The 24,348-nt window shown below is 45.1% G+C and overlaps 1 protein-coding gene across 4 annotated transcripts in view; it reads left to right on the top strand.

Moving 5' to 3' along the window:
* XYLT1 (xylosyltransferase 1) overlaps positions 1 to 23,561 on the top strand; it is a 208,627-nt gene extending 185,066 nt beyond the window's left edge. For all 4 annotated transcript variants that reach the window (XM_065030707.1, XM_065030704.1, XM_065030705.1 and 1 more), the window contains 3 exons: positions 546 to 741; positions 6,604 to 6,937; positions 15,853 to 23,561. In XM_065030707.1, coding sequence (XP_064886779.1) covers positions 546 to 741; positions 6,604 to 6,937; positions 15,853 to 16,175 — 853 coding nt within the window. In that variant the 3' untranslated portion in view covers positions 16,176 to 23,561. The remainder of the gene's footprint in view (positions 1 to 545; positions 742 to 6,603; positions 6,938 to 15,852) is intronic.
* Positions 23,562 to 24,348: the final 787 nt, after the last annotated feature.

Raw genomic sequence — 24,348 nt, 5'->3', positions numbered from 1 at the left:
GGCAAAAGCAACCTCAAGTCTTTAAAGAATGTGAAGTTTATTTCCTTAAATAAGAGACCTAAAATGGGGACCACCGCTTCTGTCACCATTACTGTCACTGCCACTGTCACTGCCAGGCATCCGCAGGGCCCAACCCAGCAGAAGGTGGAAAATAACAGCCACCGGATTTGGAGCACCGGACACATTTCTCAGACATGGTTTATCCTGACAAACAGCCTCACAATGCCTGTCTCTGGGTGGCACTTTGTATCCAGAAGAGGCAGTAAGGGAGGAGAGTTTTCTGGCATGAAAAAGTATCTCCTAAAGAGCTTAGAGCCGTGAATATCTTCTAAATGAGCATATATTCTTAGTAACATTTTTTATGTTTCAGGGTAATCAGAACAGCCGAAGAATATTTGATAATGAGTCATGAACACATTTGAAATCTCTTAATGTACAGCGGTGAATTTTCTAGTTGAAATGAGTGCTTCTTAAGCCATTAGCTCCAAGTAAATGGCTATTTCATGTCTCTCTTGTGTTACTGATGAGCATATGCTGTTTTACAGATACTACCCCATGGGCCATCCAGTTTCCGTCCACATTTACTTCCTTGCTGACCGTTTCCAAGGCTTCCTAATCAGACACCACGCAACTAATCTGGCTGTCAGTAAACTAGAAACTTTGGAAACGTGGGTGATGCCAAAGAAAGTCTTTAAGATCGCAAGCCCACCCAGCGATTTTGGACGGTTGCAGTTCTCAGAGGTAAGTGTTCGTAGCCAGCCATGCACAACGTCACATCCTCTGGAGAGATTGCACACTGATTCAGCAGCCTTTGGAAACTGTATGCCCATGTAATTTTTAGGTGAGAATGGCTCTCTAGATAACGCACATCCCCTTTGTGGAAGGCAGTTCAGATTTGTGGTCACCTCTCGCTTCTTGCATTCCTCCGTTGTGTTTTAAGAACAACCTGAAGGCATTCATTGTTGTAAAAGGGGCTCGGAAACTTCCAGGTTTTGTGACTGTGATTCTTGTCTGTGCTGCGAGAGCTGGGAAAAACACTATGTTTCTGCAGCTCCAGATGGTACCGGGATGTAGTAAGCATTCCTCTGGAGAGTATGCTGAGAACACCCTCCTAAAATCGGTGATGGGCACTGATGCCGCATATGAGCAGAAGATCGATGTTGTGATACAAAGGAGAAAATTACCACAGCAGTGGCTGAGATCTCCCACGAATCCTGTTATTTCTTCTAGGAATTCATCTCAGTATCTGACGTAAAGTGTAAAAATGTACCCTAAAACATATTAGGGAAGTTGACCACTAATAGAACCCGACATCTGTGTTCTGTTTTAAAGATATAACTGTCTGAGCAGTTAATTTCATTATTTTTCTTGTTAAGCCACAAATTTCAATTAAGGTATAAAATTGATTGAACAAATGTGTTCCAGTCATTATTGCCAAGTCAATAAATTACCATCTTCTTGAGCAATTAAGAAATGCCTAGGCAGGATTCAGTGTTTTGGTGTGCATGGCAAATCCATGACACTAATGTGCCATTAAAGAGATGGATGGAAAGTGTGTTTCATTTATCAATGTGTCCGATGGTAGGCTTACCATTTCATGCAGTGATAAATGGTCATACAAGCGTTAATTCTTGTGATTTGTAGGAGTATTTCTGCTGTTTACTTGGTACTTTTAATCTCACTTTTGTCCGGAGGCCTGCTCTGGGTCCTTCTTTTGAAAGCAACCGGGCTGGCAGCAGGAAGAGTTTATTCTGATTGTATAATGGAAAGAAATACATTGATCTCAGTATTCAAGAAGTCCAATGAAAACATTTAGATGATGAGCCCACGGCTGGTGGGCAGCAGCCCTGTAGGAAGTGCCGCTGCGGCGAAGCCGTGCGAGTGCAGAGCGTGGGATGGATTTAATCACTGCTCAGCTTTTTTCAGGCTAAGGAAACATTTTCTTCCATTTGAAACATGCAAAAAGCGTTTTAGTGGCTACTTACTTGTTTTCATTATCTTTTCTCACCTGAACTCTTTAATCGTCCTTTTGTAAATGATTCGTATTTTAAAAACCCAGGAGTAAAGTAATTCATTTAATAATTTCTTAATTGTTTATATTACTTCCTGCCTTCCCTTGGCCTGCAGGCATCTCTGCCTCTAAGCCAAATTATTCTCTCAGTTACCCTGGTATAAATCCAGCATTAAGCTCTTCAGCTTCAGTGTGGCTGCAAAGCCTCTGATCCGCTGCTGCTTATTAAAACAGCACTTCTTTGTCGAGGGCCAACAAGTGTAAAACAAACTTAGGAGTTCAGCTAAGTTGAGGGCATCAGTGTTTGCAAGCTAAGCACCAGAAAACAAACTTAAGATTTGTGCTTGGGACATGTAACTGCTGGTTTTCCAACAACTTTCACCCCACGATCTGGAAGAAATTTAAAACTGAATGGGGCCTTTTTTGCTGGGAGCTTTTTCCCCTCCCAGCTCCCACCACCGTGGCCAGCAGGAAGAGCACAAACACACTGCGTTAGATGTGCTCCCAAATATTTGTGACCCTGATGCACGCCTGACGTTGTAGCGGGGGTGACGGGATCTCTCCAGTCAGCCCGTCCTGCCCTCGGCTCCTTTGCTTTGCTTCTCGGACTCTGCTTCTCGAGCAGCAGATTTCACCGCACACCATGTAAAGACAAGTGGGAAAATCAGCCGGCTGGGCTGAGTAAAATAAAATAAACTTACAGGAAATCCAAGAGACACGATTTCCAAGCATGAAACTCCCACACCTCCCAAACTTGGCTTACGCATCGTGCACACAGTATGTGTCCTACCAGCCTGGGTTCGTGACAAACTGCTACATGGAGGGCAGAAGACGGATTTGCTGTACGGTGCTAGAAGTCTCAGCCTATATTAGTTGAACACTGAGTTCATTTTTGGTCTCGTTAAGACTTGTGATTCATCACAGAGAATAAAATAAACTAGGTGGCAGGCAATTAGTGTGCATTGTGTGAACCTAATGGTCCTGTTTGTGGTGAGCAATGAGACACAAACCCATAATCAAGGCATAATTTATCTTGGGAAAATTTTATCTTGGGACTCAACATAGGCAGAAACAGGAATTTTAAGCCAATGAGAGAGTTCCAGACGTCAAAACGTACCCTGTGCACAGTGCTTGCTCTTGAAGCTCAAAATCATGGTGATTAAAATAATGATGTGGAAAATGTCAGTTTCTGCGCCACATCCCTTCATAATTTATCAGATATTCATTACTGCTTGATTCCATCCCATGCTTTGTGTATTCCATTTGAAAGTGAAAGCCTACTTACAATGTTTTAAGGGTCTATGAAAAATATTACAGGACTGTAGCATCTCTTGGCATGTAAAATCAGACATCTCGTTGCTGGGAACTCAGCTGTGCAGAGTTCAAGGGAAGAGGTGTAAACCTCTAACTAATGCTTTGAGTAAAGTTACCTTTAAAATACTGTGCTTCTAAAACCAGCTTGTCATGTAAGGAAGGGATGCAGCACAGGAAGGTGTATCCCCATGGACAGAAGGGGCACATCACATACAGAGCTGGTGCGGCTCCCTGCCCGCAGTGCAGGTCCCGAGCAAACCAGGGTGGCGCAGGGTGCCCGGGTCCCTTGTCTTTGTGTTGCCCAGGGTCTGCTCCGTGGTAGCGTTTTCTTGTTGTTCCTATGCTGTTGTTTTCATGGGCCTGCACACCCTGACAGTGTATGTGGTGTGACTGTGCTGATGTGACAAAGTGATTGCCACCAGCTACTGGAGTGTCCAGAAGAGGCTACCCAGTTGGTGGAAGTTTGGAGGGGAAGCTGTATGAGCAGCGGCTGAAGTCCCTGGGTCTGTTCAGCTGGAGCAGAGCAGACTGAGGGCAGAGCTCATGGGCTGCAGGTTCCTCAGCAGGAGCAGGAGGGGCAGGCTGAGCTCTGCTCTGTGACAGTGACAGAGCCCAGGGAATGGCAGAAGATGTGCTGGGGGGGTCAGTGGGACATGAGGAAAAGGTTCTTCACCCAGAGGTGCTGGACACTGAACAGGCTCCCCAGGGAGCTGTCACGGCCCCAACCTGACAGTGTTCAACAAGAGACTGGACAACGTGCTCAGACACACGGGGTGACCTGTGGGGTGTCCTGTGCAGGGACAGGGGTTGGACTCCATGAGCCTTGGGGGTCCCTCCCAGCTCAGGACATTCTGTGATTCTGTGTCACTTCCTTCCCCTCATCTGCCATTTGCTTTACATTAGGGAACCCAATAACATGCCTGGGCAAAACTTAACACCCAGCCAATAATCGTGTTATAATTTTCCCCCAGAAGCACTTCTGCACTCTTCCATGCACCACTCTAAGAAACTTCCACATGTGAACACTTCTCAACATCTTCTGTGCAGCCTGGTGTAGACCGTGTCACCCGGAGGCTGGAGCACAGGGATTGTCACTGCCTGGTTTCTTTCCTCAGAGATTAGAGACTGAAGAGGGGGAAGCAGTTGGATGTTGGGGATGAGTGTTTAATTTTTGAGGGTGAAGTAAGCTTTCTTCAAGGAGTTCTTCAGTAAGAAATAACAAATATGGTGGAAGAAACTTCCTCATAGGGTTTTCTTTGCCTGGGAGGGTTGCGGATTTGTTTCACATGTTATGGCTTTATTTTTCCAGGTTCCTTGAGCTCTGGGAGGTGTGACACGGCCGCACTCAGTGAAGGCTGGCAGAGTAGATAATAAGATCTGGTCGGGAAATGTTCTTTCTGATCTTATTTCCATGCAGATTCAGTCAGTCGGGAGAGTCCGTACCGACAGCTCCTCGGGCAGTCGCTGCTCGGGTCTGATATCTGGGCCGTGCTGTCTGGTCTGATTAGCTGGTGCGCCAGGTGAAATACCTCTGAAATACCAGCGATTCTGCCGGGTTGATTGCAAAGCAGTGGAGGGCTCATTTTGTCTCATATTCTGCAGTGTCATGGTCCAGTAGGAGGAATCCATACGATGACAGATGAATTTAGGATGGTAGGTTTTTATTCTACTGGCCTTGTAGCTTTTTGCTTGCAGTCCTCCTGTAATTTGTCTGCCAAGCACAGTGATTTATTTAGGAGGGATTGCAGACTGGACAGTTTCCAGTTCAGGTGTCAGTGGTACTGGGCATCAAATAATTGTTATGTTTTATGGATTTGAGGGGATTTTGGCATTATATTGGAGCCGCTTATTCTCATCAAATAGGATGAAATCTAGAAGAAAAATCTCTGAAGCAAACAAGCTACAATTATTTGTTATGCTTTCAGGAAAGCAGGTTCTGACCATGCCCTTGCAAGGTGAAGATTGGGGACAAGGACAGTTGTGTGTTGGAGAGATCTCTAAAATCCACATATGCTGAAAGAGAGGACCCTGTCTGTGTGTGCCTGCACCCCTGGAGAGAATCCCATGGTCTCTGTACAGGAAACAAGTGAACTTTTAGGTCATGGGCACTGTTGGTGTGGAGATTAAGGCCAAAGAAGACCTGAAGGACTAGGAGGAGTTTCAGAACCAGGCTGGCCAAAACATCTCTGTCTCTCCGAGGAAGGGCATCAGATGTCTGCTTGCCAAAAGGAGCCAGGGGTTCTCCTGTTCTTCACTTCACATGGGGTCCCTCAAATCTTTTTGTGTTTGATATTGATCACTTTGTATTAGATGTCATGGGAACAGGACCTCATGGGACAAGTGATCTGAGTACTTCCTCCAGAAGCAAATATGCAGCCTTCAGTACTGTGGTCCACCAGGCTGCCTTCTTGAGAATCAATGGAAGTGATTTGTTAATGGTCAGCCTCGTAAACACAAACTAGATGTAATGCTGGGATAGCAAAAAGTCTTTCAGCTGGCCTAAGAAGGCCAGTTACTAGATTTTTATGCTATCTGCTTAAAGATGCTTATTTTCAGTAGTGTGCAAGTGTTAATGACAACAGCTTCTAAGTTTGTATCATCCCATGGGTTACAGGTGAACCATTAAAATTCATATAAAGAGCATTGAAATATGAAAGCTGCTAGGAAAAAGAAAGGTCCATTAAATATTTACACTAGATCGTAAATCAGCTGCTTTACTGTTCGTTAGTGAGTAAATAAAAAACAATGTCACTATTATGACAGTAAGAAAAGAGTTTACCAGAAATAACTTCCCACATCAGGCAGGCAGGGAGTGCAAGGAGGAGCAGAGGACTGTCCTAAAGTCAGCAAAAGCCTCGTCCTTGGTCTAAACAGGTACTGGGTAGGTCTCTCCCTCAGGTTCCATCTCAAATGTGTAATACATCTTCATGATCCAGGAGATGATGGGTCATATTCTTTTCTATGCATAGCCTGTGTCCAGTCATTAGGGTTGGTCCTTTACTGACTGCTTCCACATGGAGGAGAAGGAGACCTGCTGTAGAAAAACCTTTTATCAATCAAAAAATTGAACCAAAAAAAAACAGACTTGCATTCAAGGTCAACTCACAATTTGTGTGCACATTACGATCTTAGGCCGTGTTGCCATCAGCCTTTATTTGTATGCATAATTCATGTCATTAGAGAAATATGATCCGTGTGTCTTGAGAGCCCTTATTTGACAGAAGAGTCTTAGGTGCTCACAGAGATGATGTTAACAGCAATGTGGTCTTCCATTTCAGATTGGCACCGAATGGGATGCCAAGGAAAGGCTTTTCCGGAATTTCGGAGGACTCCTGGGGCCAATGGATGAGCCGGTTGGCATGCAGAAATGGGGCAAGGGCCCCAACGTCACCGTCACTGTCATCTGGGTGGATCCTGTTAATGTAATCGCAGCGACGTACGATATTCTTATAGAATCCAGTGCCGAATTTACTCACTACAAACCACCTTTGAATTTGCCCCTGCGACCCGGTGTCTGGACGATAAAAATTCTGCACCACTGGGTACAGGTAGCTGAAACCAAATTCCTCGTTACTCCCCTCACCTTCTCTAATCGGCAGCCTATCAAACAAGGTAAGTTTTATTATTTGGTACTGGAATAATACAGTTATTGTGTCTGTAGTCACTGTAAATGCTGCTGTTAAAAATGAAGTAGCACTACACTGGAAAAGGAGAAAAGAAAGGAATTTTATAGATACTAAATCAGAAGAAATTGTTGCATTACAACAAGCGGAAGTGTCTGTATCCAGTCTGTAAAACACAGACGCTTTGAACAAAAGGCTATTTCTGTCTTTAAAATATGCACAGTTCAGAATCCAGAGGACTTCAGACTCAATAATCTAACAGCTATCGTAAAAGCCATCATTTAGGAACAGAAAGAAACACAGTCCTTTCTCTGGTGCTTTTCATTCACATTTGCTCCTGAAGAGTTACAGATGTTTAAATGGTTATCTTGACAAAGTCTATGTGTTTAATGATGAGAGCATTAATACACAAAATGCTGAACTAGCTACAATTCCCCGAGGCCAGAGCTCACCTGACACACTGTCAGGTCCAGGCATTCACTGTTGCCTCATTCCTGCCAAAACCTGCTCCGTACGTGCCAAGCAGTTGTGTTGCAGCAATACCTGCGGACGCGGCGATCCCGGTCAGCACACTGTCAGACCCACGCTGACATTTTTTAGAAAGAAACCTATTTCTTCCCTGCTATGGCAGCCCTGAGCCCTCCAAACGCAGAGGTCATTCCTGGGTTCCCGCAGCGGTTTGCTCGTGTCCTCCGCATTCCCCGGGACACCGGGCTGGGACAAGAGAGATTTTGCAGCCACACTCGTTTCCTTATTCAGGAAGATCAAAACAAGTTCATTGCTATGAATATCTTTACCATTCTTAACATGCACAAGCGCTTCCATCTGCCCAATATTAATATTTGGAACTTCAGACATCTTAAATTCGCAAGGTACACGAATGATCCTGTTAACTTTTCAGAAGTTCTTCCTGACAAGGCAGCAAATAAACTGAGTCAGACATTTACCTTCCAGCATAACGTGCTGCTTCTGTAATGCAAACACCACCAGACAACTGCTGGGAGCTAATGCAGCCCTTATCTTGCTCCACAGGAGCTTGATTCAACACATTTCCCAGCAGAAAACTTACTGATTTCTTCTTCTAACATTTGGTGGCATCGTTTCTTAAGCAGAAACTAAACCACCACCAACCTGCTGCTGTTATTAGCTAACAGGCAATGAAAAATTGTGAAGCAACACCATGTGTAGAAGGAATGCATTTTTAAAGTTTGAGGCAACCTACTTCTGAACGCAGCTGTTCCTGACTCTTCTCCTGGAAATTAATGAATTCCATGTTCTTTGCTAATTTAACAGTTAAGGCATAGACTGGATGGAAAATGGGGCGTGTAGCCAGCAACCTTCCTGCTTTTCCCTATAACACGAGAGCCCTGTGGACACTTAAGCTTGTCTCAGGCTCCAGCCATGAGCCCACACTTCATGGTGTAAAGGTGAAAATCCCTTTGGTCCAAACTCTGAATCTGGAATAATTCCACGGCAATTACGGCGTTACCCTCTATTGCCCATCAATACGCTGGGAGAGGACCTAGCTCGTATATTTTGTTGAAGAGCCCTGTTCATTCCTATGCTAACTAGAATCTACTATAAGAATGAAATATAAAGCTCGGGAACAATATTATCTAGGAAAAAAGCCTGAGGAGTGATCTGCTACTGATGATGTGATGTATAATCTCCAGATGTCTGAGGCATGAAGTTAAAGAAGAAAATTAATTACAGGGGCAGATAGTGACACTCACTGTAGTTAGAATTGTATTTACAATGCAAATTCCTGTTGTTTGGGTTTTTTAAGGCTTTGTGTCTCAGTGACACTGTTATGCTCTGTGCAGGCAATTGTCATTCAGCTTTGATTTCCAGCTTTTGTCAGTTTGTCACTACTTTATTATTTAAATACAGTTTTCTGTGGCAAATAAAGGCATTGGGAGACTAGGACAGAAGAATTAGAACTTCTAAAAGAACAATTTCTGTTACAATTTCTGTCTCATATTCCAGATGTAGAAACCGGAGTCGGCATAGTTACACACCTAAAAATCTTGTGTCTTGTGTCTCGTGTCTCATTTGTTTGTGCCATTCTAAGGAGTGTTTGCACCACTAAAATCTCGTGTGGACACGACACCAATCACTGAATTTCCTAAATCATGACTTACCTCCACATCACCTCAGTTGTTGTGCAGAGCACAACAAGGAGAAGTTGCTTTTGGTTTACAAGCATCATGAAAGGAGCCATTTGCTCCTCTTTTAAATAATGCCAGGAAAATGTGTTTGCTCCTGCATCATGACTCTCAAAATTCAGTATTACCATTCAAAATATAAAAATTAATCATGGGACAGCTACCAGCAAGGATGTTTCATTTAGCGGTTTATAAAAACAGCATATGCAGCTAGTTTAGTAATTTTTCTTTTCCCATTTAGTCATGAATTTTGGCTGTGCACATGAGTAAAACCATAAAAGAAAATCAAGAGCAGGTATTTTCTTTGATATCGTGTCCAGGTGTGCATAACTGAGAGAATGTAAATTGTTCTAAAAACACAGATTCATTGACCTTTTCCAGACGTGAATCTGTAAGAGATTAGATCTCACATGGAATTACTGAGTACACTGGGAGGTTTGGGGTATTTCCACTGCAAATGAGACTTCCAAAGCCATTTCAGTGGAAAGTCTCAAATCTAATGTTATTCTTTCTTGCTCTTCTTTCCCCTCCAGTCATCCAAATCTGTGTCTGTTTTCCTTAGTCTGAGTTGTGTCACTGATCGAATCTGCTTTCAGCAGAAACTCTGGCTCGAGAGCGCCTTCAAGTATTTGCCTGGTTGGACAATGAAAAAAAAGGAAAGAAAATGAAGTGAATTTGTGAGATAAATCATTTGGAGAAATCAGCTTCACTTGCTCCACCCGTGTCTTGTTCCCCCTACATCCTGCACAGCCAGATTCTGTTTCATTCTTCTTCTAAATGGTGATTTTGAGTTTCTCACCATATGGCCGAATGTGTTAAAGCCAAGTACTCGGTGCTTATTGTCAGGACATGGGAGGGATGCCAGGGACCAGCAGGATGCCCTGGGATTCAGTCATGCCAAGACAGAGAGGGAATGGGACGTGAAGGAGCCAAAACGGGGAGAAGATCGGTGGACAATCACTAGCAGTGATACTAGAGAGGAGTGAGGTTTCTCGCTGTCTGCTTTGGGCAGCCAGAATTTAAGCGCAGTTTTAGAGTCTCAAGGCCAGGTTTCTGGGGGGACTGGAGAGGCAGAGCCAAACAGCAGGTATAATTCAGAGCATTTAGCCAGCACTTCACAGACTATAATCCAAGCCACCGAGTCGATGTCAATTCCTATGAAAACACTGAATTCAGTAGAGGTAGGCTCTGCATCCCCATCACCCCGTGTTCCCATACACTGGTGCCCTACCAAGCCCTGTGAAGCAGCAGTTGTGCCAGGCGCAATCATGAGAAGGGCAGAGTGTTGAGGTTTTGATTGCAGGGTAACAGTCAAACCCTGGCAGATGTTTTATTAACCCCCTCTCTCCCCACTTCCCCCTTTTGCCCCTCCCTCTCCCCCCTTCCCACTCAGCACAGGCGATCGGGAGGGAAAGAAGAACAGAGAAAAGAGAGCTGGAAAAATTAAAGATGTTTTACTAATGCTACTAATAAAAATAAAGAAAATCACACAAAATATACAAAACCAATCTTGAAAGTCCTGGCAAAAGCTGGGCTGGCACCCGAAATCCTGGACTGGACTCTGCAGCCAACCGGAGCTGGATTCAGTCTGTCACTGGGCTTCAGTTCACAGGGACGACTCGCAAAGTCCTCTCCTAATGTCACCATAAGGAAAAGGGAAAAAGAAAATTAGATCCTCGTGATCTCCCACTTTTATATGAAGTATCATGTGGTGGGATGTAATACTCGGTCAGTTTTTGGTCACCTTTTTCCCGTTGCCCCTCTCGCGAGATGTGCATCCATCCTTATCAGTCCAGCAACCTTGCATACCATTGCTATGTCTATCAAAACATGTATCTGGCTTTCAGGAAAACAGCTGATAAGAAGCTTTAGCTGACAGGCAAATTCACTAAAAGAGAAACTTGTTTTTAACAAAACCAGGACACAGAGGAAAAGCCAAAGCAATTTCATCCTTTAAATGAGTTCATATTCATGGTAAAGGTTCCACAGTGATCTTCCAGCTGGAGTGACGATAATGAGTCGTCATGCGTTTAATGTATAGCACCCGTTTCATTAAAGATAAATAAGTTACTCTGAGCCGGGGGGCAAATTCACTTCTGAGACAGAAAAAAAAACCCTGAGCCTCAAGCCAATACCGAACACTGGATTGAAAATAAAGAAATGAATAAATAAATAAAACTCTTCTTCCTTCAAACAAGGAGGGCAGTGAAGAGGAGCATCCTTTGGTGTTCGGTTCCTGGCTGGGTCATGCGCCCCAGACACAGAGCGACTGGTCTCTGCTCTGGGCCACCGCTTCAGAGGTTCGATGGCACGGGCAGACATGCTGCGGTGCACACGTGCATCTCAAAGGCCTTTTAACCTAATCCATATTTATAGATCATTTTAATTAAGTATATACTGGGAAAGCCTTGTTTTGCCATTGGTTGTTTGCAGCGGCTCAATCAACTCTAATTGCGTCTATACGGATTATAAAGTGGGTGGCAACTTGTGTCAGAACTGCTGTGATTTCTTTAAATTAAGCAGAGGTAACATGACATGTTCTTGATAAATGCAGTAATAGCAGCAGGCAGGCGGGTGACTGCAGAGGAGTTGATGTGCCCTGGAATCGTCATTCTGAGAAAAACCCTGAAGATGGGGATTTGCTTTGAAATTTAGTTCAGATCCAGTTGACAAGGAGTCGATTAGCTTCACAATGAGCGAATGCAGCACTGTCTTGTTTCCTGCAAGAGAAAACAAACAAAATGTCAATAAAAAATTACCTCTTTGCCAGAGGGTTTCAACACAATTCAAGTAAAGAAATAAAGCTGCACATACTGTGTCGCTTTAAAAAAACAGGTCTAGCGCCTTAATGTGTACTGAGGTAACTAACTTCTTCATTCCTTAGCCCGCTCTGTCTAAACTCATTTGCTTTTCCTGCAAAATGAAGAGCAAACCCCCACAAAAATGCTGAAATCCCAGCCTATGCGGCTGACTGTAGGCTGTGTGTGTAGCCCGAAGAAGTTATACTAAGAAAAGTCAGTTGGGAAATGAAGTTCCCTCACAAGTGAAAAGCAAACAAAAATGAGGAACAAAAATAACTCATGTTTTTTAAGCTATAATTTAGAGTCAATGGAATATATTTTGCATTGATAGATGCCCTCCTGAAGTCAAAGGGCTATTTAGTTGTGTTTGCTGGCAAAAATATCTGGCTTCATGTCTGCAGTTCAACTAATATTGAATTGGTTACTCTAACTGTACAGATTTAAATGTCTAAAGACACATTTCATAGGGGCAAGGACTGAAGCATCAGTGCTTTAAAGGTATGCCCAGTAGCTCCAGCCTCCCCTCAGGCAGTATTTCACTGTTGGGGACCTACACTCTCCTTCTCCTGTCCCAACCCAGTAAGTTACGGACTCATAACTGAGTCTTTTTGGTTTTTCCTTTAACGCAAAGAACACCCCATGACTGCCCCAGCTTGGATGAGCTGTATCCTCCTGACTTTCTCTTGTGAACTTCTCAACAAAGACTTGGAGGCTCCAGGAGAGGGTTCTGGGTTGAACCCTCAGCATTTCCTCTCGATGAGGACATGGAGCTCTGCACTCAGGTTGCTGTTACCTGGCTCTTGCTTTACAGGACGTGCAGACACCTCACGTGGGGTGTTGGTTCTGCCGTGGGGACAGGCAGTCCCACACCACTGCCATGTCAGGGTGTCATCGTGTGTCTCACACCGGAGAAGCACATTTTCACTGTAACACACTGAGAAACACAGTGGTTTGTTCCCTTTAGAATCATAGAATGTCCTGAGCTGGAAGGACTCATGGCATCCAACTCCTCACAGGACACCCCACAGGTCACCCCGTGTGTCTGAGCACGGTGTCCAGTCTCTTGTTGAACACTGTCAGGTTGGGCCGTGACAGCTCCCTGGGGAGCCTGTTCAGTGTCCAGCACCTCTGGGTGAAGAACCTTTTCCTCATGTCCCACTGACCCTCCCTGGCACATCTTCTGCCATTCCCTGGGCTCTGTCATTAGCACTGTCCTCAGCAGTCTTTTCTGATCTGCTCATACTTGCGTGTGACTTTTCCGCTATTGTTTTTCTGCAGTCCCATCACACACCGTTGCTGTTGTAGCTGCCCGCAGCCTGGCTGTGCAGCAGCTCAGAGCAGAGCCTGGCACTGCCTTTGTGCTGTGTTGGTGTGAGAAGCACAGCATGTCCCACACCATTACAGCAATAGCAGAGTTGGAGGAATTTAAATGCGTTGAAGATGCTGAGGTTATCACCCTTATTTTAGCGAAAGCAGCCCACTGATCTTGAGCAACAAGGGTCACAGATTCAGAGAAAAAGCTGCTCTACTGCTGCGTTGCTAAGCACTGGGTCCTGCAGTCGCTGGAGGTTTCATTCCTTCCAGTCCTGATAATCCACCAAGTCCTGAAGCCTGGGACAAATGCGAGAGGAGAGCAAGTTCCATTTCATCCTGTTATTTGTCTGAAAAAAGCTCTCTCTTGTTCCATGCACTACACACACACACCAGGCTTTAATTCAACAAGCTCTGAATTGCCTGTTCCAATCAGATGATCCTGCTAGTAATGCCAACTCTTATTTGTTTGGGGATTTTTACTTGGAATGTTGCTATTTAATTAATATGTTGACAAACAGTCTTCCACAGTTAATTGCTTCCGAAGGAGGAAATTTAATCATATGTACTTGTTCTGTTTCTTAAACTGCAGTGCTCTGGCAGAGCACACTTCTGACACATGTGCATGGAACAAACTCATGGTGACTGGAGATCATTGTGGATATTTACCATTTAAAATAAACAGAGGAGATCAGATAAATGCAGAACAGTTAAGTGATGTATAATGGCGACGGAGATGTGCTGAACTAATTTAACTGGGCATCTGAAGTACTTGCACAGTATTTGACATTGAAGACTTTGCATATGTAACAGCAAAGCTCCAATTAAACGTCCCTTTTCCCTCTAAACGTACTAATTTATTGCCAGCGCCTGAGATCCTGTTCTCTGTGTGTAAGAAAGGACTCGGCATCAGGCTGCAGTGCAGCAGCAGGGACACGTGGAAGGAATCACAGCCGTGAATATGTAATTCCTGCCCCCGAGCGCTCTCTGCACATGGCCACAGCGAGGACGCTCAGGAAGGCAACTGAGAACAGAAGGGAATGGTGGAACATTTCCTCCCAGGAGTCACGCAGTGAAGATTTCTCAAGTGTCCCATTGTTCATGAGCAGTACCTTGGTCCCACTCTCAAGCCTTAGGAAGTCAGCCGGCCTTAGAGGAGGGTGCTCTGACCCGTAGTGTCCCATTGGAGGTCTTTGAAGGCATTCTCACAGCCTGACAATGATTTTACTGCAATATTACATATCTGGGGCAATGTGCTGCATTTTGCTGAGGTAGAAGAGTTACTGTAAGGAAAGCAACCACAACACAACAAAAACTTTCACTAGGAAATGATTGTGATCCATTATTTGACACAGGAGCTGGAAATATAATTGTCATTAGAGAACACTTTCCCAGCAAGACTGCAGCATGTCCAGGAATGATGCTGGGGCCACACACATTTCATTAACTCGGTCCGATCTGTCCAAGGCCATGGCATTGTCCTTCCAGTGCCAGGAATGGCACCAGCCGGTTTGCGGGGGCAGATTGAGCTAACAAATGTTGTGACTTTTCCACAGCAGGGCAAGGTTCATCCATTTAGAAAAAAAACAACAGGCTGAGATCTTGACTCTTTCTCCTAGACAAACCAATGATAGCACTTGAAGATCTGATGAGGGTCAGCAGCCTTCTCACAGCAAGCACCCTTGAACTGTTCCTAATTCCAAAGCCCGCACTGGGTGCCCACAGGGGTGGCTTCAGCTGCACAGGGCTTATCTCCCAGGCTGCTCTTGCAGTGAAAGAGGCAAAATTAGCTTCTCCTGAATGAAAAATAAGTTTTTCCTGAGAGGGAGCTGCATGTTGCTCAGGCTTCAGGTACAGGAGCCACTCAAGTCCCTGGGTCTGTCCAGCTGGAGCAGAGCAGACTGAGGGCAGAGCTCATGGGCTGCAGGTTCCTCAGCAGGAGCAGGAGGGGCAGGCTGAGCTCTGCTCTGTGACAGTGACAGAGCCCAGGGAATGGCAGAAGATGTGCCAGGGAGGGTCAGTGGGACATGAGGAAAAGGTTCTTCACCCAGAGGTGCTGGACACTGAACAGGCTCCCCAGGGAGCTGTCACGGCCCAACCTGACAGTGTTCAACAAGAGACTGGACAACGTGCTCAGACACACGGGGTGACCTGTGGGGTGTCCTGTGCAGGGACAGGGGTTGGACTCCATGAGCCTTGGGGGTCCCTCCCAACTCAGGACATTCCATACAGACAACAGCTCACAGCTGGGACACCCTGAAGGCCAGGCCTATCTTTTTGTTTTGCTGTGCAGAACAGCTGTGTCCTGCCTGGGTGTCCTACAGCTCTGGGGACGCCGGTTTCACATGATGACGATAAGGACAACGCTGTGTTCAAGCCTGAGCTCTGCCCTGCTAAGGCAGCACTGAGGGTCAGCACTGCGGTGTGAGCTGTAATGGAGCAGGAGCTGAGGAGCCGAGCACAGCCACTTGTCCCCAGGATTCTGTGTGTTCTCCATGCCAGGAAACGGACTGTAGCGCACCACTAACATTTACCTTTTCATTTGCTGTACCCTTAAATAATGATGGTTTGTTTGTTTGTTTGTTTTTTTAATGCACTAATTTTTGGGTTTATTTCTGCATTTCCAGAGGAAGCCATGAAGTATCACAGCGGGCCTCCAAAGAACGCCTACATGGAGCAGAGCTTCCAGGGCTTGAACCCCGTCCTGAATATCCCCATCAGTGCCGCCCAGCTGGACCAGGCCAAGAGGAACGCGGGGCTGGTGGGCGCCCGGCTGGACGCCTGGGTGGACTCTCTGGTGGGCAGCGTCTGGTCAGCCGTGGACATCTGCAGCACCGGCCCCACGGCCTGCCCCGTCATGCAGGGCTGCGCTCAGACAGCCTGGAGCTCCCTGAGCCCCGACCCCAAATCTGAGCTGGGCCCCGTCAAACCCGACGGTCGTTTGAGGTAGCACCCGCTCTGCTCTCATCCGGCATAGGTTTTTAAAAGGGAATTTAACCTTGCTCATTTGAGAACCTCACACCTGATTTCAGAAAGCTAAGGGAACATTATATTTTTTTTTTGTTACTTATTGCAATATAATTCATTTTTAAAAAAGGAAAAAAAAACGTTCTGACAAGGCCTTTGGCACTGCCCTCTCCATCGGCTCTGCGGGGGGCAGCTCCGGGGCTCCGCAGCCACTGCCGTCCTCGGGACCCGCACACCCCTGCGGGTTCCAGCGCAGGACAGCAGGCCATGGGGAGGGCAGTGAGGGAGCAGCTGCTAAAAGTGGTTTTAAAAATAAATTTGTGTGTACCTCTGCTGTTTCATAGGCTTTCGTTACTTTGCTACCATGAATAAATCACAGCAAAATGCCCTTCTACTTAGGCTTCCTGGGGAGGTTGGTTACTGCAGGCTGGAGCCTGCATGGCTGCGTTACCTCACAGGACACAAAATAACTATGGTACAGCCTCACTCACCCTCACACTTTTGTGTTTTTAATAACACAGAGTAATTCTGGACTCAGTTAATGTCTCTTGTTATCCTAGTATAAAGTAAATGAGCAAAAGCAGAAACTTTCAGATTCTTTTCAGAGATTTTTTTAGACTAATTTCATGATAAACTCTAAATGGGGCCAGTGTTTTGCTGTATTAGTCTTTCACGTCTCATGCAGTCGTGTTCAGGGTCTGTGTACTGTGATTTTGGATTTCAGCCCTTTCAAATGTGCAGGGTTTTTTCCAAGCCTACCAGCACCAAAGCATTTTCACAGACTTACACAACAGCACGTGTGCGTGTGTGTGTGTGTGTAGGCTGGGGCTGGGTTGTGAGGTCTCTGCTCATTTTGCTCGTGAGCTGGGCCCAGGTTTTCCTCAGGTGGTAGAGTTGCACGGAACCAGTAAAATGGTGGAGTTGGGACCTAAATCTGCAACAGCATATTTTTTTCCCTAATTCGAGTAGTAGCTACTTAACACTAATTCCCTCCCTTGATCTGCCAGCTCACAGGAAGGAGAGCGGTGCTGGTTTCTCAGTGCTTTATTCTGTCAACAAGCTCTACCCTTGCCTTGTCTTCAGAATCCTAGCAGGCTGCATCCTCTTTTAAATAGGCGTCATTTTAAGCTGCATTTTCTCCAGTAGGAAAAATATTCTTTCACATTCCAAGAACTTTTTAAAATCTAGGTTTTATATGCAAATTCATCTCCAACTAATGCATTTTACATTAGCATAAAACATGCACTTTGTTGTTGTTGTTGCTGTGGTAATCTCTTGTTAACAGCATAACCCAAAAAGGCTATTAAAAGCTATTCGGGTTAATTAGGAAAAAAACCTGTTGATGTAATAAAGTAAGGTAGCTGTTTACCCTTCTGTGGGTATGGCTGACTTTCTGCTGATGACAGTTAAGCCTCCACATCAGGAGGGAAATAGACCCTTAAATCATTCCGTAATTACATCTCACTGAAAGGTTGAATTCCCTTTTAAACAGCAGTTGCGAGATGACCGTAACACACAGATCCCAGAGCCTTGTCGTATCTCTCTCCATAGTATTGGTTTAAAGCTACTTGCAGTTTGCTTTGGACTTGAAAATGCGGTGTCAGCTGTGCTGGCATTAAGGCAGAGCATTGAAATGTTTATCTGGCACAAAAATGGATGCATAGAAGGAACGATTTAGGTATTTATTATTTATGTTTTAGTCAATGACTAATTAGTAGGTGCTGCTTTTGCAGCTTGAAGATTATGTTATCTTACTAACTGAAGCTGCCTTTATTAAGAAAAGGCCTTCCTCCCCTCACACCTCCCTTTCTTTTTTTGTCTTGATATTGCCAGTCGCAAGAGCCGTAGTTTTAGTAAAGCTTGTAGCAACGAGAGCTGGTTGAAATACTTCAGTCACGTTGATGGTCTGGCTTCTCAACCAGCTCTAGAGGCGTATTTAAAACTGGGGTTGCCAGCAGGTTTATATAATAGAAACACAGTGTTATGACTTATTCAGTAGGGTTTTTTTTAACAGTGCTTGTTTTTAATCTAACATTCCTTCATGAAGTTCAGATTTTCTGGGGACCTCCAATCCTCACTGTGAAATCCAGGGCTTTAGTCACACTGATGCGATGGCAACTGCAGGGTTCAGGCCCTGCAGGTGAAGTGAAGAACATCGTATTGCGGGCACACGGCAACAGTCCTGGGCCGTGGTTGTTCTCAATAATGACTTCAGTGTAGTTGCAGAATCTTCAGTCTGTCTTGCACATCAGTATAAGGATGCGCCCATGCACACATGCGGATAACTTGGGGTTTAAATTTGATCCAGGAATGTTTTTAAGTGCTTTGTTGGTAAATTTTCATTATTGACTAGACCAAGCAGAAGGTGGGAACAATTCCATCTTTTGCGGTTAGAAGAAAATCTGCCACTTTAATAACTTAAAACGGAAGGTGCAAAATATTTCATTTTAGTACAAAAAAGGGAAAGAAAGCAAATGGTTGCTGATACATTTATTTACGTTACATGCTTGGTTTGAAATATCTCAAAACAAAATTTATATTAGCTTGTTTTTCTGAAAGACAAAAGGCGTCTGCACGAAGTTTTGTAGCAAGCTGGGAATGGCAGCGCTGCTGGTGAAACTGGTGTAAAACTGAGGGGGCTGGTCCTGAAGTGCTTTCTCAGCCAAAACTTCCACAGAGCGCTGGTTCTGAGTAGGGACTTCAGAGTCCAGTCCACCGTCAGTCAGAGGCGTGACAGCGTGCCGTGAGGAAACACTGTCCGTGTTCCGAGTCGTCAAAGGATGAGCTGCCGTGTTTGGAACACCTTGTTGGGGCAGTGGCATTTCAGACCTAAATGCCAACCTCTACTAGAGCTATTAATATGCAGACACAGCTGCAGAAGTTGTATATGGGACACTGTGTCTGAGTTACAAAGTGCTGTAGGTGTGAAGGAAGGGCTGCTCCATGCTGACGTCGGTAGCGCTGCTCAGCCCGACGTCCTGCTGGCAGTGGAGCCTGTGTGGGATGCTGGGGATGGTTAGAAGAGAATAACTTCACAGATCTTACATTTGGTGAAAAGGAGAATTCGGAGCAGGGGCCCACAGTTTGTACCAAACAAGCAAGTTACGCATCTTCCAGTGTGCAAGTGTTATTTTCCAATCCCACCGCCCAGTCTGTGCAGAATGGGACTCCAGCTGCAGTCCAGCTGTGATCCACATTCCTTCCCGTGGGAGAGGCTGCGTGTCAATGTGCACACATTTGTCCTCTGTACGTAGCGCTTTGCTGGTTTAAATCCCCTGCCCGTTCTGTGCAGTGGCCATGTAACACTTCTCTGGTCAATCGGTATTGCACAGAAAGGGAATGTGGCAAAATGCAGAACATCTACATATGTGATTTAATGAATCATGTCCAAAATCAGTCAGTGTTATACAAACCCGTTTGTATGGTAATGTTAAACCTTGAGGCTAACAGAAATGGCTCAAATGACAGTTCATTTTTAGATGTGTCCAATTCTTTATTTGATGACATTTAGACATCGAGTAGTAATATTTATATTTTCATTTTCTGATATTCAGGGGTTTTTTTAGAATTGAAATTGTGTCTTTATGTTTTGTGCTCTCAGCAAGCAAAGAATTTTAACAATTTCTCCGTGCTAGCCAGTGTTATACAGGGAAGTCCGTCTGTATCTCTGTTGTTAAGTTTCCATTATTGCTGAGCCTAGAAATCAGGCATGTGCATTCGTGTGTTACAAACTGCCTTTCCCAGGCAGTGGCTTTAGTGCACAATGCATGTGCACTTGTTTAACAGCGTATTAACAGTGCTGCTGCAGCACCTTCAAAAGGACCAACTAATGTGTATTCACCTTCTGTCCATCTCCTACAGCACTAATTGCAATACTAATGAAGTCTCCATCACTCTTACCCACAATTAAAGGGAACAGAGTAGTGAAGTCAGTGAATCAGAACTGGGATGTTCTAAAATGACCAAAGGGAGAGGTGAAGGGTAAAGACGATGCTGAAACTTTGCAAAAGTTTCACACAACTGTGCCGCAACAAAGCTTTGACCAAACTCAGCAGCTTCTGCACAGCAAGGCTGAGAAACACTGATAATCACAAGATCTCAGCTTTGACTTCCCAGTTAAAGAGAAAACGAGATCCAGGTTTTTACTGTGGCCAGGCAACGCGGACCAGCTCTGTGCTGATCTCCCCGGTTCTCTTTCATCGCAGCTGTTGGAGCGGCTGTCACAGCCTCCTCCGCGTCTGCCCAGATCCCAAAACTGGCAGAGCTGGCCACACGAAACCTTGGCCAGCTCAACCACTTTCCATGGAGTGGGAAGTTTTGTACTTTTGTGAGCCAAACCCCTCAGGCTTCTTCAGAAACCCCAGCTGCAGATCAGGAAAGTTTGCTTTTCAGAGCAGCCTTCGGTCAGCGCGGTGAAGGAGTCAGGGAGAGTGACAGCGATGATCTTTTCCTGATTTTCAGGCAGGGGCATTAATGTATGTAATAGTAGTTGTGGTTATTTCAGCAACAGAGCGAGACTATCTGGAAGAAAGTGGTGGGTGGCATTTCTCACTGTCCCTTGCGTCAGGCTGGTTGTGAAAAGCGAATGCTCCACATGTGCTTTTATTTCAACCATTCACGGTCTCCAAGATAGTCCTGAGGATTCATAGGATGTTAGAATAAAGCCGTATTAAATGACAATTGAAAACATTATGTAAAAAAACCTTTCCAGACCAAACCCTTAAGCTTCTCCCAAGCCAGCTCCAGGGCTGGTGGCCACAGAGAGGGCCGGAGCGATGGAGGGGACAGGACAGGACAGATGGAGGGGACAGGACAGGAGTGATGGAGGGGACAGGCCAGCAGTGACGGAGGGGATAGGACAGCAGTGATGGAGGGGATAGGACAGCAGTGATGGAGGGGACAGCACAGGAGAGATAGAGGAGACAGGCGGGCTTATAGGAGCCAAACGAATGTGAAATAGGGTGAAAGGCAGCCAGGAAGCATTTGTACGGAAAGAACCTTTTTTCCTGTATACTCTTCAAGAGTGAGCAAATGCTCAGCTCTGTAAGTCCCTTGGAAGGTGCGGAGTGCAGGAGTCTGGCCTCGAACACCATCACTGCCAGCCCAGGGAGGGAAGGAAGAACCGGGCTGAGCGTGGTCAGAACTGAGGTAACAAGGTCTTGCAGCCCGTGACACCAAGGGCCATGGCAGCGTCAGGCTGTCCCCAGCTAAGCAGCGATTAACCCTCGTGATGTGATACTGCAGGTACCATGTTGATTTCATTCCTTTATACCACCAGTAGTGTGTAGGTTGCGCTCTGCTCTTTGCTTCTGCCTTGGTTACCTTCTTTTGCTCATGGGTGCTATCACAGCTGCTACCTCACTGTGTCTGCAAACACGTTTACCTGATCACAACAACAAAAGGTACCAGAAATCTCCTTGAACTGAATGTACAATCTATGCAAATTCTCTTTCTACTTTGTTAAAACCTAGAAGTATTACTTGTAACCTTGCCAAATAAACAGCAAGATACTGTACAGGTGCCTCTGATAACAGAGTGACGATTCTAGGCGCGGTTCATCGCGCTGCATTTGTATATTGTAATGACTTGTCTTTGGTTCTGTTATAATTAACACCCTTGACTGAGAAGACAGCAACCTCGCTAGGGGAGCACCTTCAGTTTGCTGGGAATATTCTGGAGGAGAATGTCTATGGCATTTCATTTGATTTTCCTGCTTACACCCAAAAGAAGGCACGGACCTGCTGGCCAAAGTTAGGATGTCGTTTCAGCTTTTCCTTGGGTGGATTCGATCAGCTTTGGGTCTGTCCCCATTGTGGCATCCAGCGTGTTGCCCCTCACAGAAAGCCTTACTTCCATCCTTTCTAAATGTGGCCTTAAACTGTGTTAGGGATTTGGTGTTGTTTGTGTCTCGCTCACTTTTTCTGTTTGTTGTGGAAGGAATAAAAGGCACCTTGAGGTTTCTATTACAGCTCAGTTGTGTTGCTGTCAGCTTACACTTCACAAATACAATAGAAATTGCTTACAAATGCAGTCTTTAGTGGAAGAAAATGACCTTCCCTTTGGGCAAAAGGAAGGCTCAAACGGTCGTATAAACCTTAGGAAATTATGAGCTCTGTCTTTTGCAACTCACTGTAGATAAGGCAGGTTGATTTAATTACCTACAAAGTACAAACTTAAAAACTTTTAATTTCTCTTCAGACTATACGAGAGCAGACAGCTCTCAGATGCACAGGACGAATTCTGGGGTAATTTTGCCGTGATGTAATAGCATTCCTCTCGGGTTTGTACTGGTAGCTGGGATCCATCAGTGGTAGGGTCTTAAAATCTGAAGAACTTACCACTTGGGGCCAGATTTTGAGTGATGGTTGGGAATCTAACAGTGCACGTAGGAAAGGGAGTCCGGTTGTATCATCAAAGTCATAAATGCATTTCCAAAAATCCAGCTTTTGGAGTTTCATCCAAAGGTTGTCAAAATCAGCAGAAGCCAAGGATTCCTGCTAAGGCTTCTATCTCTTTGGTTTCTTTAATACTTCTGTCCATGGAGAAGTGTCCTGTTCAGTCCCCCAATATTCCCGGCAGGCTGCAGTGCTTTTAGGAATCCCAAATCCTGTCCCGGTTCGCGATGCGGATACAACCCAAAGGCAACTGAAAAGGGTTTACATAGACACCGAGATTTGCGAAACAAAAACAATTAATTCGAGTTAACGAAATGGCTTTTCTGACTTTGTCGTTTTGGTTTTGGTTTGGGTTGATTGGATTTTTGTATTGCCTAACATAGTCCATAATAAGTTATTCCTGTTCTGTCATTTTCAAAGACTGGTGGTAATATAGTTTTAAGAAATAACTATTTTGTTATAGATCATTATATGCATAAAACTGTACAGAAATATTTTGTAAGCTATTGAATAAGAAAAAAGAAAACCATGTATATACAGCAAAGCTTAAAAAATTAAATTGGAAATTCAAATGGAACACACTGAAAGATGTAGATATTTTGCTATTTATTTAAAGGAGTATTTTATGAGATATTGAAATGTCTTAAATTGACCAGTAATCAAAGTTCGAAGTCAGAATGCTTTCCTTGTAGTAGAATGTGATTCTCAGCAATTATTGCACTACCCGGTTTTGCACCCTTTTGTCTTTCATTTAGCAGAAAACAATGTGCCTTAGCTGTATTCTTTGTCAACGGGAGTTTGGTTGTTTTTGTCCGACAAAGCAAATTTTTTTGCAGAAAAAGAAATGGATGTATTAAATACTGTATTATACCAAAAACACTGCAGTTGTACATAAGTGCTTTCTGTCATACTGTGTTTTCAGATGCAGAATTTTAAAATAAAATTAAAAAAAAAAAAAAGGCTGTCTTTAGGAATAGATGTGCACCTCGAGTTCTTTTCAAAGTATTTAAAATAACTTTGCTGCTTGGTGATATTTAGGAGGAAATCTGGGGCCAGGCGCTGCTGCTCAGTGGTCCCAGTGCTGGTGCCAATACTTTCACGGAATCACAGAATCCCAGAGTGTCAGGGGTTGAAGGGCCCTGGAAAGCTCATCCAGTGCAATCCCCCCATGGAGCAGGAACCCCCAGATGAGGTTACACAGGAAGGTGTCCAGGCGGGTTGGAATGTCTGCACAGAAGGAGACTCCACAACCCCCCTGGGCAGCCTGGGCCAGGCTCTGCCACCCTCACCGGGAACAAGTTTCTTCTCATCTTTCAGTGGAACCTCCTGTGTTCCAGTTTGCACCCATTGCCCCTTGTCCTGTCACTGGTTGTCACCGAGAAGAGCCTGGCTCCATCCTCCTGACACTCCCCCTTCCCATATTGATCCCCATGAATGAGTCCCCCCTCAGTCTCCTCTTGTCCAGCTCCAGAGCCCCAGCTCCCTCAGCCTTTCCTCACACGGGAGATGCTCCACTCCCTTCAGCATCTTGGTGGCTGCGCTGGACTCTCTGCAGCAGTTCCCTGTCCTGCTGGAACTGAGGGGCCACAACTGGACACAATATTCCAGGTGTGGTCTCCCCAGGGCAGAGCAGAGGGGCAGGAGAACCTCTCTGACCTACTGACCACCCCCTTCTAACCCACCCCAGGTACCATTGGCTTCCTGGCCACAAGGGCCCAGTGCTGGCTCATGGTCACCCTGCTGTCCCCAGGACCCCCAGGT

The sequence above is a fragment of the Columba livia genome, chromosome 15 (genome assembly GCF_036013475.1).
Source record: "Columba livia isolate bColLiv1 breed racing homer chromosome 15, bColLiv1.pat.W.v2, whole genome shotgun sequence".
NCBI classification, from domain to species: Eukaryota; Metazoa; Chordata; class Aves; order Columbiformes; family Columbidae; genus Columba; species Columba livia.
Note: the sequence above shows the minus strand (reverse complement) of the source record. Positions and strands in the feature narration are given on the sequence as shown.